Below are 16,461 nucleotides of genomic sequence, written 5' to 3'. Positions count from 1 at the left end.
AACAGCCAACTGGCTGTTACTTAAGACCTTCTGGGTGTGGTGTTCTGTCCTATCTAGTGGTACCAAGACCACTTAAAGGGAGATAACAGCTTGAGAAATGGTGATTAGAGGCCCAGGCTGACTTGGTTCATGCCACCTAAATGGATCGCAAGTGAATGACCTCTACTGGTCCTTGTCTACAGAGAAAAGCTCAGGTTAGAGGAGTAACAGAGAGATGCAATAGGCTAAGGCCTGGTCTACACTACGCGTTTAAACCGGTTTTAGGAGCGTAAAACCGATTTAACGCCACAACCGTCCACACTAAGAGGCCCTTTATATCGGTATAAAGGGCTCTTTAAACCGGTTTCTGTACTCCTCCTACGAGAGGAGTAGGGCTAATATCGGTATTACCATATCGGATTGGGGTTAGTGTGGCCGCAGATCAACGGTATTGGCCTCCGGGCGGTATCCCACAGTGCACCACTGACCGCTCTGGACAGCAATCTGAACTCGGATGCAGTGGCCAGGTAGACAGGAAAAGCCCCGCGAACTTTTGAATATTTCCTGTTTGCCCAGCGTGGAGCTCTGATCAGCACGAGTGGTGATGCAGTTAAAAATCAAAATAAGGAAAGAGCTCCCGCATGGACGATGCAGACGTGATCGCTGTAAGGGCAGGCAAATCTGTTCTATCAGCGCTCCGTTACAGAAGACGAAATTCAAAATCATTTTTTAAATATCTCCAGACAGATGCCATAGCAGGGACTCAGCGCACTGCTGCGTGACAAGCGTAACGGAAAGCCAAAGAATCAAATGGACGCTCATGGACTGGAGGACTCAAGCTATCCCACAGTTCCTGCAGTCTCTGAAAAGCATTTGCATTCTTGGCTGAGCTCCAAATGCTTCTAGGGTCAAACACAGTGTCCGCGGTGGGTCAGGGCATAGCTCGGCAATTTACGCACCCCCCCACCCACCCCCAGAAGTGAAAGGGAAAACAATCCTCTCTTGACTCTTTTACATGTCACCCTATCTTTACTGAATGCTGCAGATAGACGCGATGGTGCAGCACTCAACACCAACATCCTTGCTCCCCCCACGCTATGGCTGGCTGATGGTACAATACGACTGGTACCCGTCCTCGTCATCAGCCTATTGGCACATGGGGCAGTGCAAAAGGACTGGTAACCATGCTGACTAGCATCTGTTAGGTTGATCAAGGGCGCCTGGTCCTAATTTTTCCTGGTAGATGGTACAGTATGGCTGATAACCATCATTGTCATAGCAACAGGGGGCTGAGCTCCATCAGCCCCCACCCTTCATGTGTAAAGAAAAGATTCAAGTGCCCCTGAACTAGCAGAGGGATGCTGGGCTCCTCTCCTACACACTCCTTACTGTCCTGTCTGGACTATCATAGCAGCTGGAGGCTGCCTTCCACTCATATCTCACTAACAAGTCACTGTGTCTTATTCCTGCATTCTTTATTACTTCATCACACAAGTGGGGGGACAATGCTACGGTAGCCTAGGAAGGCTGGGGGAAGAACGGAATCAACAGGTGGGGTTGTTGCAGGAGCACCCCCTGTGAATAGAATACAGCTCATAATTTCTGCAGGATCTGACACAGAGTAGCTGTGCTCTCTGGTTCTCTGATACAATGGTTCTTTAGTACACTTGCCCATATTCTAGGCAGGACTGATTCTATTTTTAGATACCAAAAAGGAGGGATTGACTCTGGGAGTCATTCCCAATTTTGGCTTTTGTGCCCCTGGCTAAGAGCAGCCAGGGGCACTTATGACAGCAGCAAATGGAACAGTGCAAAAGGACTGGTAGCCATGATCATCTTATTACCAATTTATGGATTGGTAGATGGTACAGTATGGCTGATAACCATCTCTGCTGTCATGCAAAAGCAAAAGCATGCTGCTGTGTAGCGCTGCTGAATCGCCTCTGTCAGCGGCATCTAGTACACATACGGTGACAGTCACAAAAGGCAAAACAGGCTCCATGATTACCATGCTATGGCATCTGCCAGGGCAATGCAGGGAAAAAAGGCGCGAAATGCTTGTCTGCCGTTGCTTTCCCAGAGGAAGGAGTGACTGACGACATTTACCCAGAACCACCCGCGACAATGATTATTGCCCCATCAGGCACTGGGATCTCAACCCGGAAATTCCAAGGGGCGGGGGAGGCTGCGGGAACTATGGGATAGCTACGGAATAGCTACCCACAGTGCAACGCTCCAGAAGTCGATGCTAGCCTCGGACCGTGGACGCACACCACCGATTTAATGTGTTTAGTGTGGCCGCGCGCACTCGATTTTATACAATCTGTTTTACAAAACCGGTTTATGCAAATTCGGAATAGTCCCGTAGTGTAGACGTACCCTGAGTCAAATTAAATCCCAAGTCCCTTCATGGTGGCAGAGACTGGTTTGGGGCAGAGAGGGCTTCTCCAGAGTATGGGGGGTACAGGCAGCTAGCGTCACCCCAAAAGTAGGCTAGGCAGCCAGAGTTGCACTCATTCAGCACAGCCAAGCTGCAGCTTCTAAGGTGAACTTCTAGGGAGCTACTAGTGCAGAGTTCAGCTGCTTTCTGTCCCTTGTCCCCACCTGACACCTTCCTGGAAATACAATTTGCCCTACCCTGTGAGAGTATGATGCCCCCTTAGAGCTCAGTAGCCCACAAAGCTACAATTTTGAGGTGGAGGGAACTTCTGGGCCTATATGTTACTTCTCTGCAGCTTTCTTTCAATTGGCGCCTCCTGGCTTTATACAGCCACCGATTCTCAGTGGAAGGGAGTGTAGCACTTATTTTTCTGGCCAACACAGCGTTAGCAGTTACCAAAGGATCCTTTCTACTCATCCTCTGGGTCAAATTCATCTCTGTTATTTTGGGGATCTGACTATCTTGCTGGCTCCATAAACAGGAGTAAAGATACCAGCCTAACAGTACTGTAGACCGAAGTTTCCTGATATTCCACAGAACACGTACAGCAAGCTGCTGTCTCCTATGCTACTTCCCCAGTATGCTTCAACCATGAGCTTCTCCATATGTGAGAGGAAAAGCCAGTCTTCACTGCTTGCTCTGTCCTTGCAGTCCCTGCTGAGACTGTTCACTAGATTGAGACGGTTTTTCACTAAGAAAAGGAGCCTTTAAACAGACTGGGGTTTTTAGGTCTTGTAGCCAGTGGGATATGAAACAAAAAAAAACACACAAACAATCAGCAGTTATAACAATTGCATTTTATTGTAGTCCTGGAATGCAGGAATAATTACTTGATCTCAAAAGGTATAGGTCCATTTAGTGGGCAACGGGAAAATGGCTTAGCAGGCTGTTTCTCTACAGTTAAATTTCTACCATCTACTCTTGAGTGTGATTAGATATAAAAATGCTTCAGGTGATAACCCTGGTATCAATCAAAACTAGATCTGGTCAGATTGAGAAGAAAGTCTGCTGAGCTGAGTTTAAATCAAGAAGACAGGGAAGATTGCTTTGCTATCCCTTAGATTTTCAGTGGTGAACGGGGAGTTATGAACATCACTGCCCTTAAGGTTAATGTAAATCAGACAGTAGAAGAGCCATACACCCACTGTGAATGTATGTGTTATAATGCATAAAAGCTAAATGTAAGCAGCAATTATGGCAAAGCTGAAGGTTGTTGCCGTAAATTTCCAGCTGCATAGGGTCTGAAGCTTGTATGAAAATAAACCTTCAATTCATACAGTTCAATCTAGTTCCTCTACTTGCTTTCACTTTCCTAACACAATGAGGATCACAGATTTCAGCTAGTCATTACAATTTTTTAATCTCCTGCTTCAGTTTCTGAATCTCCAGATACAGTTTCTTCAGTTCCAGCAGGGTTCTCAGTTCTGTCAGAGGCACATCACAATGGAGAAACTCTTTACTCTCACGTGCTCCTGCGCATTCTTCAGTATTGCTTTGCTTTTGCTATGAAACAGAGGAAGAGGGAATGGGATTATGCTGCAGAAGAGAAGGATTCACCTTTGAAGTATGCTTGCTCCTTTTTGGGTTTGAACCCTCAGCCAGTGTGTTACATAGATCTATATCATACAGTCTGTCTGACAAAAGCCTGATACTGAAAAGGCCTTCATTGAAGTCTATAGGGGCTGACAGTTCTATGCAACTTTGAGAAAGTTCTGAACAACTTGCAGAATCAGGCACCTGGAGTGTCAACTCCTTGAGCCAGAACTAGGCCTCCATTTACATTTTCACACTGCTAAGCACACTGGCAACTACTCATTAAAACAGTCATAACTTTGCCCTAATCCTACTTCAAAGCACAAGAAAGGATGGGATGGAGGAAGGACATTCTTTTGCTTTCAGATCAATTCATTTTCCCCTTCTATTGTATCAATGGCACATCTCCCTATTTGGTCCCATTGATTCATTAAAACAATGAGGACTAAGACTTTAGAAATGCAAAACACTGTTTTGTTATTACTTCAGCAAATCCCTCTGGAGTGTCATACTTACACATTTGGGTAATGCTGTCCAGTTGCCGTTGGCTGAGCAAGTAATGCTCAAGCTGTCTGTTGTAGGCAGGTACCAATGGTCTGAAAAATGGTACCCAGGAGAGCATTTGAAAGTAATGCTTTCATTTACATTGTACCACATTTTCTCATCTAATGCATTGACCATTCTTCACGTCTGGCTTTGAACACTGAACTGAAAGGAAAAAGCAGACAAGAAGGCAGTTCAGTGAGAGGAGATGCACTGTGAGTGCTGCTTATTGCCTGTAATGGAAAGAGGCAGCTCTACTTAAGGCCCCGTGCCCTTGGTTTACTTCACTGCAGCTGTTTTGGTTTAATCAGAGGAATAAACTACTTTTAACATCACGCCCACCGTGACTCGCTGGAAAAAACCAACCATCATGAGTTCAACAAGAAAAGGGTGTGAGTGAAATCCCACCCAGTACTGTGTATCATGGGCATTTCATGGAGTCATCGGCAGCTGAAACTCCACACTTGGGGCAGCAGCAGAGCACAGGTGCTTTGTTGGTTCATTTAAGGAAGTTTTACTGGGACAACTGTGAATCTGTCGTTCACTCCCTTGCACACTTGTGGCCTTCTTCTAAATAGCCTCTTTGGGGTACTGCAGAACTAGCCCCCCACCCCCGTTGCAGTGAGGGACAATTGCAAGTCAGTGGAGTTGCCTTGGATTTACACAGGTGGAGCCAAGGGCAGAACTTGGTCCTTAACAGTGTCTTAGGCTTCTGTAGTGACACTCATCCTGCAGGATGCCAAAGGCTTTGATTAGAGACCCCAGTGACGGGCTCTGTACAGACCCCTTAGATAACTGTAAGGAACCCCTTCCCCAGTGAAACAACCACCTCTGGGGGCAGTAAGCGTGAAGGGCTATTTGAGGACTGTCTACAGAATGCAGACCTGAATGGAGAACCTGATTCTCATGCACACTACTGAGGCCTCTGGCAACAGAGAGGGGCTTAGTGTAAATGAGACTCAGTCCCTGAGTCCTTAAAGTTTCATCTGGAAATCAGCCCCGACCACCCCTTCATCTCCCCTCCAACCCCCGCAGAGCAGTCTCTACAGAACTGAATGTGTCTACCTCCAAAGGAAGAAAGGCTGAGTCTGCTTTGGTGAGCTTCAGGTCTGTGACTCTGTGGAGCCAGACTTGTCAAACCTGAGGGTTCGCACACTCAGCCATTCCGGCCAAGGAAGGGCTAGTCAATATCAAATTGATTAAGGGGCAGTCAGAGGCTGTTGGTTTTTTTTTTTGGTTTTTTTTGCAGGCTCAGAAGTCATTGTTGTTCATTGGCATTGACTCAGTTGAGGAGTACAAGGCACCACTTTTTCAGATTTTGGTACAAGCAGCCTGGGGTCCTTGATGAGCACCTTTTCTAAACTGGAAAAATCCATCATTAAAGCTGGCCCACTCCTGAAGAAAGCTTCTCAGACCTAAACACCGAGGTTGCTTGGTCCTTATCCTATTAAATATATATTCCATTGATAAATATTTGCTGCTTTGGGTTCCCTTCCACGTTACAGCCAGGAGAGTTTCAGCAATGTGTGATTAGTCATAATTAGCATCTTTCTTTCAAGTACTTTCCTAACTAGTCCTCAAAGCACCTCTTCAAGGTAGCTTGGATCCATGATTTCCATTTTTACAGATGGCAAATGGAGGCAGAGAGGAGAAATCCCTTGCTCAAGTCACCCAGGGAGACTGGCTTGGGGCAGGAAGAGGGTAAAAACTCAAGGGTCTTGGTTTCCAGTGCCACGCTCAGACCACCTCTCCCCCTATGGTGCTGTTACTAGAGCTCAGTGTACACGTGCCAGACCAATCGCCGTACCTCAGTTCATCATTTACACTTACCGGGCTGACAACTTGGCACAGGAGGATTCCAGGTGTTGTCATCCTGACACTGACTCACTCTACTGCCATGGAGCAGGTAGCCTTCCTTGCAAGAGAACTGAACAGTGACACCGTATGTGAACGCTTGTCTTGTAGTCGTCATTCTTCCATTTTCAACCTGTGGCCTCGGACAGTGAACCACTGAAGAAAATAACTAAACGGTTAGTTCTACATTTGAGACAGGGAACAAATCAAGGCCAATATACTAAATTGCCTGGAAATAGATCAGCTGCTTACTAAATATGGGGGGGGGAGGGGAAACACGTCTACAGAAGAATATCAGATTCTTGACCTTTTAGCGGACGATTCACAATGACATTGAGACTGTTGGGCAGGGATAACTTTATATGGCAGGTTCGGTATGTGGGTGAATGCTTTCAATGCTGTTCTCTTTTTCCCCAGCCTCCTAGAATCCTGCTGCTCCTACTGCACTCACTATTCCATGTGGGTTGCAAGAACAGCTGTCCCTGCTGGGCTCCTTCACGTGGAAATTGGAAGATTTACCTGGTTATTTTAACAGCTGTGGGATCTATTCAGCTCTGGCAGTTTGCAGCTAGCACAGCAGTGGAGCCATCTGCACTCCAGGGTGAGGTTTGCCACCAGACCAGGAGGGATAATGCTCCACCCAAAGCTTTAGCTCCACCCAGGGAGCCATACGGGTGAGGAAACCTTGGGTCAGTGCAGCCTGAGTGCTATAGCCACACCCCCTCCTGGCTTTTCACCACTCACGTCAGCTGTAATCCTGGACTTCAAAGATGATTGTGGGAGGGATTAGGAGCGGCAGACAGCTCTGCTCATTTTCAGCCCCACTTACAAAAAAGGGTTGGGATGTTATACCTGGGTCTCCTGAAAGTACCCTCTACCCTTTGTAATTTAGAGTCATGGAGAATGACTTACCTTTGCACTGCGGGGCAGGCCCGCTCCACATCATATTTACCCCATCAGATGTGCAATAAATGGAGGACTCTCCAATCAGTGATAAACCGTCTCCGCAGCTATAGGTCACTTGTGATTCATAGGGGAAATATTCCTTCATCCCACCATTGTGCAGCCCGTTCATGAGAGTTGGAGGTCGGCCACAGGCTACACATGGATAGAAACAGTGTAAGGCCTGATGCTCCTCTCACTGACTCAGGCAACAAGTAGGGCAGCCCACGAAGTTACAGGGGAATCCAGCACTTGGTATTTAGATGACAGGTAAATTCTCTTTAATGGGGGCTGTTGATGTTCAGCTGCTTGAAAGATCAGTATATTGGTCAGACCCCACCCCCCATAGTGCTTAATCCTTCCAGAATCTCCTAGGCAAACATCCTAACCCTCCTGCAACCTACCAGCCCTCCCCACGTCCCCCAACAAGTGTCTCAGTCCCACTGCCCACAACATCTCCCTCAGTGTAAGAACTATCCCACTCCTGCCGCCCAGCCACACTGAATGAAGAAGGGGAGTGATTGTAGAGGATGTTACAAGGGGGCTGAGCCAGGACTAATAGGAGGAAATTAAGAAAAGGAAAATTTAGGCTGAACATTAGGCAGTGCTTAATTTGTAATTAAAGAGGTGCCGGGGCTCAAACAATTTTTTTTTTTAACTTTCATAACTGATGCAGCGAGCCCAGAGGTGCCGGGGCTCTGAACTGCCAGGCCCAGAGGTGCTGGAGCTATGAACTGCCAAGCCCAGAGGTGCTGGAGCTCAGCCCTGGCACAAATTAAGCAATGACATTATGAAAAATCTTACGGAAAGTGAGATCTAAGACTCTTCCATAATCTAAGCAAAGGGGTGGGGGTCCCTTCGGCTGGCACATTTAACCTTCAGCCAGAAGCAGGCCTGGAGTTTAGACTGTAGGGAATACTTAGCTGTTGAACACCCCCCCCCCTCGGAATTGGATGAGGTCATTTATTGGCTATTTATTAATAACCTCTGAGGATCCTTCTAATAATCCCCCTAGAAGTTGAGAGGTAGGGAGGCAGCCTTCCCGCTGTTGTTACTAAGATCAGTGGCAGCATATTTCTTTTGAACGGTAGGTTCTCTTCTCATTTATACTCACATTTATCACAAAATGGTACTGGAGGGTGCCACATCCCATCGCTCCGGCACACAATCCCCTCACTGCCTCTGAGGATGTAGTCAGGATCACATTGAAACACCACACGGTTGGAATATGTATATTCAGTTTCCACTGGAGAGATTTGTTTTCCATTTTCAACCACTGGCTTTGGACAACGAGTCTCTGAGCAACACCAACAGTTTTTGTTCAGAATCAGACAGAAGAAAAAGGTCACAGTAGAGACATTTTCTACAATAGAGACTTTATCAGCAGGGTCTGAACCCTTTGCAAGAATCTGAGCACTGACACTAACATCAATTTCCTTAACTTTTTTTTAATTTAAAGACCCTAGTTTCTAAAGGAAGTTTTGTTTCATGGGTGTCACAATAAAAGGAAGGTGGCTTCTAAGAGGGTCTTCTCCAAAAGCTCTGTATAATATACCAGAAGGACACTGCAGGATGGTGCAGTGTGACAAGGTTTTACTGTTCTGAGTTTGGGATGGTTGAGAGAGACTCATGAGTGGCACAGCCACATGTTACTTACACAGGCCATATTCAATGCTAATAGAGCCTTTATACCACAGCACACTGGCTTGAATTCAGGATATGCCATGGGTTACAGCTAATCATTTAACTGGCGCTGTTTTTATTTTATTTATTTTCCACCTGTAAAACCAGGATTTTAGACTATGTCTACACTGTGAGAAAAGAACCTTGGTGTGGCTATGTCTGGCTTGGGTCAGCTGACTCAGGCTAAACCTGGTGCTTGGGCTGTGGGGTATAAAATTGCAGTGCAGGCCTTTGGGTTTGGGCTAAAGCCTGGGCTCTGAGACCCTGCGCGGAGGGAGAGTCTCCGAGCTTGGGCTCCATCCTGAGCCTCAAAGTCTAGCCTGCAATTTTTAGTCCAATAGCCTGGGCCTGAGTCAGCTGATCCAGGCTGAGACTTGGTTATGTTGGTATTTTTCAATGGCAGTGTAGACATACACTATTGCAGAACAGCTGATCCATGATATTAAGGGTAAGTAACCTCAAAATTACCTAAAATAGCTAATGTAACTACATAGATAAGGCTGATATCTCAGGATCTGGTAGATCCTAATACCAAGTGTTTGTCCCAACAGAAAGGGGGATTCTTGGATTTTTAACCATATCTAACACCCCCACAATTTCTAGCCCTGACAGCTTACCAGACATTCTACTTCAATCCTTTCAGTGATGCAGAACTGAATTTTTATTATTGCCTGTCCTGAGCCTCAAGCCAGTGTAATCCTGAGGGGCTGGAGGGGCTTGGAAATACCATATTTTGGGGAGGAGGAACATTTGCCACAGTATTTTAAGTTATGTATGTAATATGTGTGCGTGTGTGTGTGCGCGTGTGTGTGAGAGAGAGAGTGAGAGATGTTTGGGGCTGCTTATAAAATGGGGGTGTTCAAACTTCTCCTATCTGATTAGGGCTAGTGGGCAGAGGACAGCTGAGCAGGTGAAAAGTTGTACAGTAAATGCAGTTCATCACATCACACTGGTATCACCATGTCTACGGTACAGACACATTCACACAGCCAATTTCTCAGTGTGTCCTGGACCAGATTTTCAGAGGTGCTGAGCACCCACAACTCCAGCTGCAGTCAGATCTGCAGGTGCTCAGCACCTGGGGGCCTACCAGGCCCCAAAGTGCCCGCCCCCATAAGCTATTAAATTGCTCTTACATTTGTATATCAACTAAAGCAAAGAAAATTCAGCTGAAAATTACTTACTCTGACATAGTTCTGAGATTCTAGACCATGTAAAATTTGTAAAACAAGCCACATGAGGAGATACTCCAGGGATGCATGTGTAACCTGGGCTGCAGGAGTAGGTCACTACGGTACCAACTAGAAACTCTCTGTGATCACTTCTGTCAGCGTACGCAAGCGCTGGCGGGTAGGAACATCTCCCTAACAATCCAAAACAAGACAGGGACCTGTAAAAGTCATTTAACCTGAAACCTAGGGAGAGTGAAGCGTCCTTCTAAGAATGTGGCATGCGAGACCCAGCTGTGGAAATCATTGGCCTACATTCTGCTCACCACTGCACTGAGCGTAGAACTTGGTTCAGTAACCGCAAAAATATAAAACACCTAGGACTGAATTGTGGGCTGGGGTACGCGACAATGCAGAGTTATGAGGGGACACAAACTGCAATGACTACCTGCTTCACAGGGGATAGTAACAGTAAGCAATGAGAAGCATGAATAGCAGTAATGTAATGAGAAGTGGTGTGATGCTAGCCCCTGCATGGAATTAAAAGGAGAACTGTTACATTGTTAAATACATCACCTTGCTTGAAAACAGTAAGTTTTCCCTTACGAAAAGATGGAATAAAGAGTTAGGATCTTATAGCAAATTTCCATTTGTATAGCAGCTTTTCTGAGGACCTTCCTGAGGAGCTTTATAAACATCAGTGAGTGAATTCTCATCATACCCTTCTAGAGGTAGGGTCAGCCATGTTACGCCCATTTTACAGATGGGGGGACTGAGGCAGAGAGCAATTAAAGCCAAAATCTTCAAGTATGACAGCTCATTAAGGGTAGACAACTTGGGATCCGTAGGGATCATGCTGTAATTACTCTATGTGTTCTCTGTGAAGGCAGGGATTTCATATCCATCTTTGCTTTGTTAATGGCCTTCTAAGGGGACTGGAAAAAAGACACCTGGTCTACCTAAAGGGGCCCAGAAGGATGCCTCAGCATATCCTGGATCCATCCCCATGTGAATTCCAGCACCATTTGCTTCCCTGCCGGCCTGGTGAATTGGCCAGCATGCTCAGATATTGCAGAGGATCCCCAGACTGGCAATAGCCAGCGTTCTCTTCCCAGTACTGGCCTCCCCTACATGCACCGTGCTCCCCCCTCTCACACCACCTGATCCCCAAGGCCCAGAGAGAATGAAAGGGGGAGACAGTTACCAGGCTGAGCAAGCATCACCTCAACTAGCTCTCTCAGCCCAGCTCTGCTGATTCCCCAAAAGCACGATCCATCACCCACTGCTATCCCAACCTGGGTTCCACCCCAACTGTCCACCCCACCCCCTGAGCTCTGCCCATGCCCCTCAATCCCTACCCACACCACAGCCCCAGATTCTCCCACCGCCACCCCTCAGCTCTGGCAATGCACCCACATCCTGACTCCATTGTCCCAGGGCCAGCTCTATGCAACCATTCCCCAGCCCATTCCCATCCCTGTCTCCCCTAAACTGTCCCTCCCTGGGTCCATTGATCCTTGTTTCACCACAGTCCACCTTGCCTTAGGAGTCAGTAATGCTCTGAAGTGACCAGGATGTCGTCACAGTGCTGGATAGGCAATGGAAATGCCTGTGGATCCCTGGTAGGACAAGCCAAGACCCCATCATGGAACCACCTTCCAGAGAGGCCATGGAAAATGGGCCTTGGAAACGTGAACTCCCCTTTCAAGCCCAGCTGTGGGCTCTCCAGGCTAGGGCTGAGGTACCTGGGGAGAAGAGGTGAGGCCAGCCCAGTGTCCCTGCCAGGCCAAGCTGTGGAAGACCAGGGAGCTTTGGTCTCCAGGACTCTCACCCAGTTCCTTTTACCAGTCCTAGAGCCACTTCATTAAAAGCTGCCTCCCCCCCGCCCCCCAGCCCTCAGATCCCAAGTGCGGAGGAGTCTGTGGCCTGGAGACAGTGCGGGGTGTGGGAGGGAGGATCCAGAGGCTGCAGTACTGATGCGGTCAGGGAGGGAGAGGAGGGCGCCGAGGCTCTGGCATGTGGTGACGGAAAAAAGAGTTTGCGAGACCGGGCCAGGAAATAGTCAGTCGCTCATTCTGGGTAAGAGAAGGAGGAATCCAGGTACCAGCCTGCCAACAGAGGGGTCATCAGCGGTCCTTTGAGCTCATAGCCACAGCGGAGCCATGCTGTCCAGAGAGGAGTCAGTTCCGGCACCTCCTTCGCTCCAGAGGACGGTCTCATTGGTGGAGCCACTGCTCTGGGATGTGGAGGCAGGGGAGGGAGGATGCATGGGCCCAAATGGGGAACATCAATTCTGCCTTTACATCATGAAGCCCAGCTGCCTCCCAGGGTGGTTCAAGGAACCGCAGCTGCCCCTGCCTGGGACATCATGCAGGGTCAGATGCATGGTGTAGATCAGCCTTTCTGCCCCAGGATCCTTTCCCAACCACTAGCTGGGTTCAGCAGGACTTAGCAGGTGCTGTGGGAGGAGAGATAGCTCAGTGGTTTGAGCATTGGCCTGCTATATCCAGGGTTGCGTGTTCAATTCTTGAGGGGACCATCTCGGGATCTGGGGCAAAAATCAGTACTTGGTCCTGCTAGTGAAGGCATGGGGCTGGACTCAACAACCTTTCAAGGTCTCTTCCAGTTCTAGGAGATAGGACATGTCTGTTAATTTAAATCTATGACTGCCGCAGGCTGACAGGAGTAATGGAGTCACCTCTCTGACCCACCCATGGATTGCAAACGCCTGGCTATGTATAACACCCTCCAGTGCATCCTTCTCTCTGACTCCCACTACTGCAGCCTCTGAGCACTTCCCAGGCAGCTAAAGATAGCACAGTGACAGCCTTCCTTTCTCCATTCCCAGCCCAGAGAGGAGGGAGCCAGAGTCCTTAACAGAGCTCTTCTGTATTGTTCTGCTGGAAGGCATAAATGGTCCCGTCAACCAGTTCTTTGATCTCTAGACAATTGCAGCAATATTGGAGGCTGGGGCTGTGCCAAAGAGCTAGTAGAGGCTCCATGACCTCCATTTCCTCCCTTTCAGTTTTCCGATTTCCCCCTAGGTCAATCAGGTTCTGGCTGTGGCTGCCTGGAACATTCCTCAGAATGTGGGAATTGATTGGACATGGTGATCCAAATGCCCTCTGTCTGCTGAACAACCAGAGACCATTTTGGGTGAGGCAGAGGCTCTATTTTACTTTATCGCAGTGCAATGCCTTGCCGTTAAATACCAGCGAGGCCGGGAGAGCAGTGAGATTCAGGAAAGGATCCTTCTGCTTGATTCAGGGCATGAGCCGCCTTCTATCAGACAGGAACAGTGGTGGTAGTTGAGGATTCTTAGAGTCACTAGTCGGGGTCTTTCCTTGAACCCATCGCTCACACCGTGCAGCGATTCAGAGACCCAGCACACAGAGGGTGGGGTGAAGGCGAATGCCAACCTGGCTTTCTGCTCACATAGACCCTTACTGTTGTGTATTTGGTTGTCATGGTTTTTGGTTCCTATGGTAACTGAGTTAGATTATTAGGGGATAGCTCAGCCAGCTTCAGCCGGCTGGGTGAGTTCTCTGAGTCTGTAAATAAAATGGTGGTTTTGTTAGCTGTCTGCTGTCTGGCCTCAAGTGATTTCTTCCTAAACCGGCTGCCCCCAAGGATATAACACTTACCTCCTTGCTCTATGCCTCCTAGTGGGTACCCTGAGTAGTGACGCTAACCGTCACAACTAAACTCACAGACACTGCTCCTAGAGACAGGCTATCCCAGCAGAGCACCAAGCCACAGAGCCTCCGCATGCCAGGCCAGCCTAGAGCAGCCAGCATTGCAGCATTCCTAGACTCAGCCCTGCAGACAGGCCCAGCCCCCTGGCCTTTGCAATGCTGCCCTGGGTGCAGGACGCTGGCAGGGCAGCACGGTTAGCTTGGTCAGGCCCCCAGAGCAGCCTCCGTGCACCAGGTACCTACGTGAGGGTGCAGACGCACTTGGCCGAGTCCCGGAGGTCCCACACTTTGATGTAGGAGGTTGAGACGGTGAAGACCAGCCCCGAGTGGTTGCAGTACTTGATGGACACCACATTGTTGGGGTGGCCCTTCAGCGAGGCGATTTCCTGGCCCGTCACCAGGTTCCACATTTTGCAGCTCCAGTCTGTGAGAGGAAGCAGGAGCACATGACACTGCAGGACCTTTCCGTCCTCAGCACAGGAACCCCACAGCTCCCCCCGTCACTGCCTCCCCCTGCTCCCAGGGGCGAGAGGGGAGCTCAGTCCCCACGGGCCACCCAGCCCCTGGCACCTGCGCCGGACCTGCCAAGGGAGGAAGGGTCTATCAGTGCCAGGTAAACACCGGCCCACTAGAGGCTGGCCAGAGGCCCCAACAACTGGCTTCAGGGATGTCACCACACAGCTGTTCAGCCTAATGACTCATGCAGCATGGCTGCCCTCTGCTGGGGGGAGCCAGAACTGCACCGGCCCGTTGTGGGGCTTGGGGCTCTCAGGCAGGCCGGCGCTGTCTGAGCAGGAGGCTCGTGTCCTGTCCCTGCAGTTCAGGGCGGCTCAGCCACGCCCTGGGGTAACAGGCTCACTCCCCAGCGATCACACCCAGAGCTCAGCAGCCGCCCGCCCCCGAGGCGCGCACCTTTGGATCCGGAGAAGAGCAGCTCGTCGGTGGCATCCACACAGAGAATGGGCTTGGAGTGTCCCTCCGCCAGGGAACTGCACTTCAGCGGGGCCGTCCAGGCACTCCTGGCACCACCCACGGGGTTAATGAGGCCCCTTCCGTGGGAGAGAGAAAGGGTGTCAGCAGGGGGTCGCTGGCTGGGTGACCCAGGACAAAGCCAGATCCCACCCCGCGAGGCTGCCAGGACCTGCTAGTGGGGCTCCATAAGAACATAAGAACGGCCGTACCGGGTCAGACCAAAGGTCCATCTAGCCCAGTATCTGTCTACCGACAGTGGCCAATGCCAGGTGCCCCAGAGGGAGTGAACCTAACAGGCTATGATCAAGTGATCTCTCTCCTGCCATCCAGCTCCATCCTCTGACGAACAGAGGCTAGGGACACCATTCTTACCCATCCTAGCTAATAGCCATTTACGGACTTAGCCACCATGAATTTATCCAGTCCCCTTTTAAACATTGTTATAGTCCTCGCCTTCACAACCTCCTCAGGTAAGGAGTTCCACAAGTTGACTGTGCGCTGCGTGAAGAAGAACTTCCTTTTATTTGTTTTAAACCTGCTGCCTAATAATTTCATTTGGTGACCCCTAGTTCTTGTATTATGGGAATAAGTAAATAACTTTTCCTTATCCACTTTCTCAACATCACTCATGATTTTATATACCTCTATCATATTCCCCCCTTAGTCTTCTCTTTTCCAAGCTGAAGAGTCCTAACCTCTTTAATCTTTCCTCATATGGGACCCTCTCTAAATCCCTAATCATTTTAGTTGCCCTTTTCTGAACCTTTTCTAGTGCTAGAATATCTTTTTTGAGGTGAGGAGACCACATCTGTACACAGTATTCGAGATGTGGGCGTACCATGGATTTATATAAGGGCAATAATATATTCTCAGTCTTGTTTTCTATCCCCTTTTTAATGATTCCTAACATCCTGTTTGCTTTTTTGACCGCCTCTGCACACTGCGTGGACATCTTCAGAGAACTATCCACGATGACGCCAAGATCTTTTTCCTGACTCGTTGTAGCTAAATTAGCCCCCATCATGTTGTATGTATAGTTGGGGTTATTTTTTCCAATGTGCATTACTTTACATTTATCCACATTACATTTCATTTGCCATTTTGTTGCCCAATCACTTAGTTTTGTGAGATCTTTTTGAAGTTCTTCACAATCTGCTTTGGACTTAACTATCTTGAGCGGTTTAGTATCATCTGCAAACTTTGCCACCTCATTGTTTACCCCTTTCTCCAGATCATTTATGAATAAATTGAATAGGATTGGTCCCAGGACTGACCCTTGGGGAACACCACTAGTTACCCCTCTTCATTCTGAGAATTTACCATTAATTCCTACCCTTTGTTCCCTGTCCTTTAACCAGTTCTCAATCCATGAAAGGACCTTCCCTTTTATCCCATGACAGCTTAATTTACGTAAGAGCCTTTGGTGAGGGACCTTGTCAAAGGCTTTCTGGAAATCTAAGTACACTATGTCCACCGGATCCCCCTTGTCCACATGTTTGTTGACCCCTTCAAAGAACTCTAATAGATTAGTAAGACATGATTTCCCTTTACAGAAACCATGTTGACTACTGCTCAACGGTTTATGTTTTCCTATGTGTCTGACAATTTTATTCTTAACTATTGTTTCGACTAATTTGCCCGGTACCGATGT

At 48.4% G+C, this 16,461-nt stretch overlaps 1 protein-coding gene across 2 annotated transcripts; it reads right to left on the bottom strand.

The window, feature by feature from the left end:
- Positions 1 to 3,191: 3,191 nt before the first annotated feature.
- Positions 3,192 to 14,811, bottom strand: LOC123368449 (complement receptor type 2-like). 2 transcript variants are annotated; one of them, XM_045013235.1, is made up of 8 exons: positions 14,751 to 14,811; positions 14,082 to 14,262; positions 10,159 to 10,338; positions 8,406 to 8,588; positions 7,262 to 7,447; positions 6,326 to 6,505; positions 4,469 to 4,660; positions 3,192 to 3,922 (listed from the first exon to the last, which is right to left on the bottom strand). In XM_045013235.1, the coding sequence occupies exons 2-7, from the start codon at positions 14,191 to 14,193 to the stop codon at positions 4,614 to 4,616; spliced, it is 888 nt and encodes a 295-aa protein (XP_044869170.1). In that variant the 5' UTR covers positions 14,194 to 14,262; positions 14,751 to 14,811; the 3' UTR covers positions 3,192 to 3,922; positions 4,469 to 4,613. The 2 variants fall into 2 exon arrangements, with proteins under 2 accessions (XP_044869170.1, XP_044869171.1); XM_045013236.1 differs by lacking the exons at positions 10,159 to 10,338; positions 14,751 to 14,811 and having other exon boundaries at positions 14,082 to 14,454.
- Between the last annotated feature and the right edge of the window lie 1,650 nt (positions 14,812 to 16,461).

This window comes from Mauremys mutica, chromosome 4 (genome assembly GCF_020497125.1).
Source record: "Mauremys mutica isolate MM-2020 ecotype Southern chromosome 4, ASM2049712v1, whole genome shotgun sequence".
Classification (NCBI taxonomy): Eukaryota; Metazoa; Chordata; order Testudines; family Geoemydidae; genus Mauremys; species Mauremys mutica.
The sequence above is the reverse complement of the archived record's forward strand: the minus strand, read 5'-3'. Positions and strand labels throughout refer to the sequence as shown.

Coding starts and splice junctions, on each gene's coding strand:
- LOC123368449 (XM_045013235.1), bottom strand. CDS start 14,193: ATGTGGTGTCCATCAAGTACTGCAACCACTCGGGGCTGGTCTTCACCG. Junction 6,506..7,261: donor GCCTGCCCCGCAGTGCAAAG/GTAAGTCATTCT, acceptor TATTTTCTTCAG/TGGTTCACTGTCCGAGGCCA. Junction 4,661..6,325: donor TGTGCCAAGTTGTCAGCCCG/GTAAGTGTAAAT, acceptor TTTTCCTTTCAG/TTCAGTGTTCAAAGCCAGAC.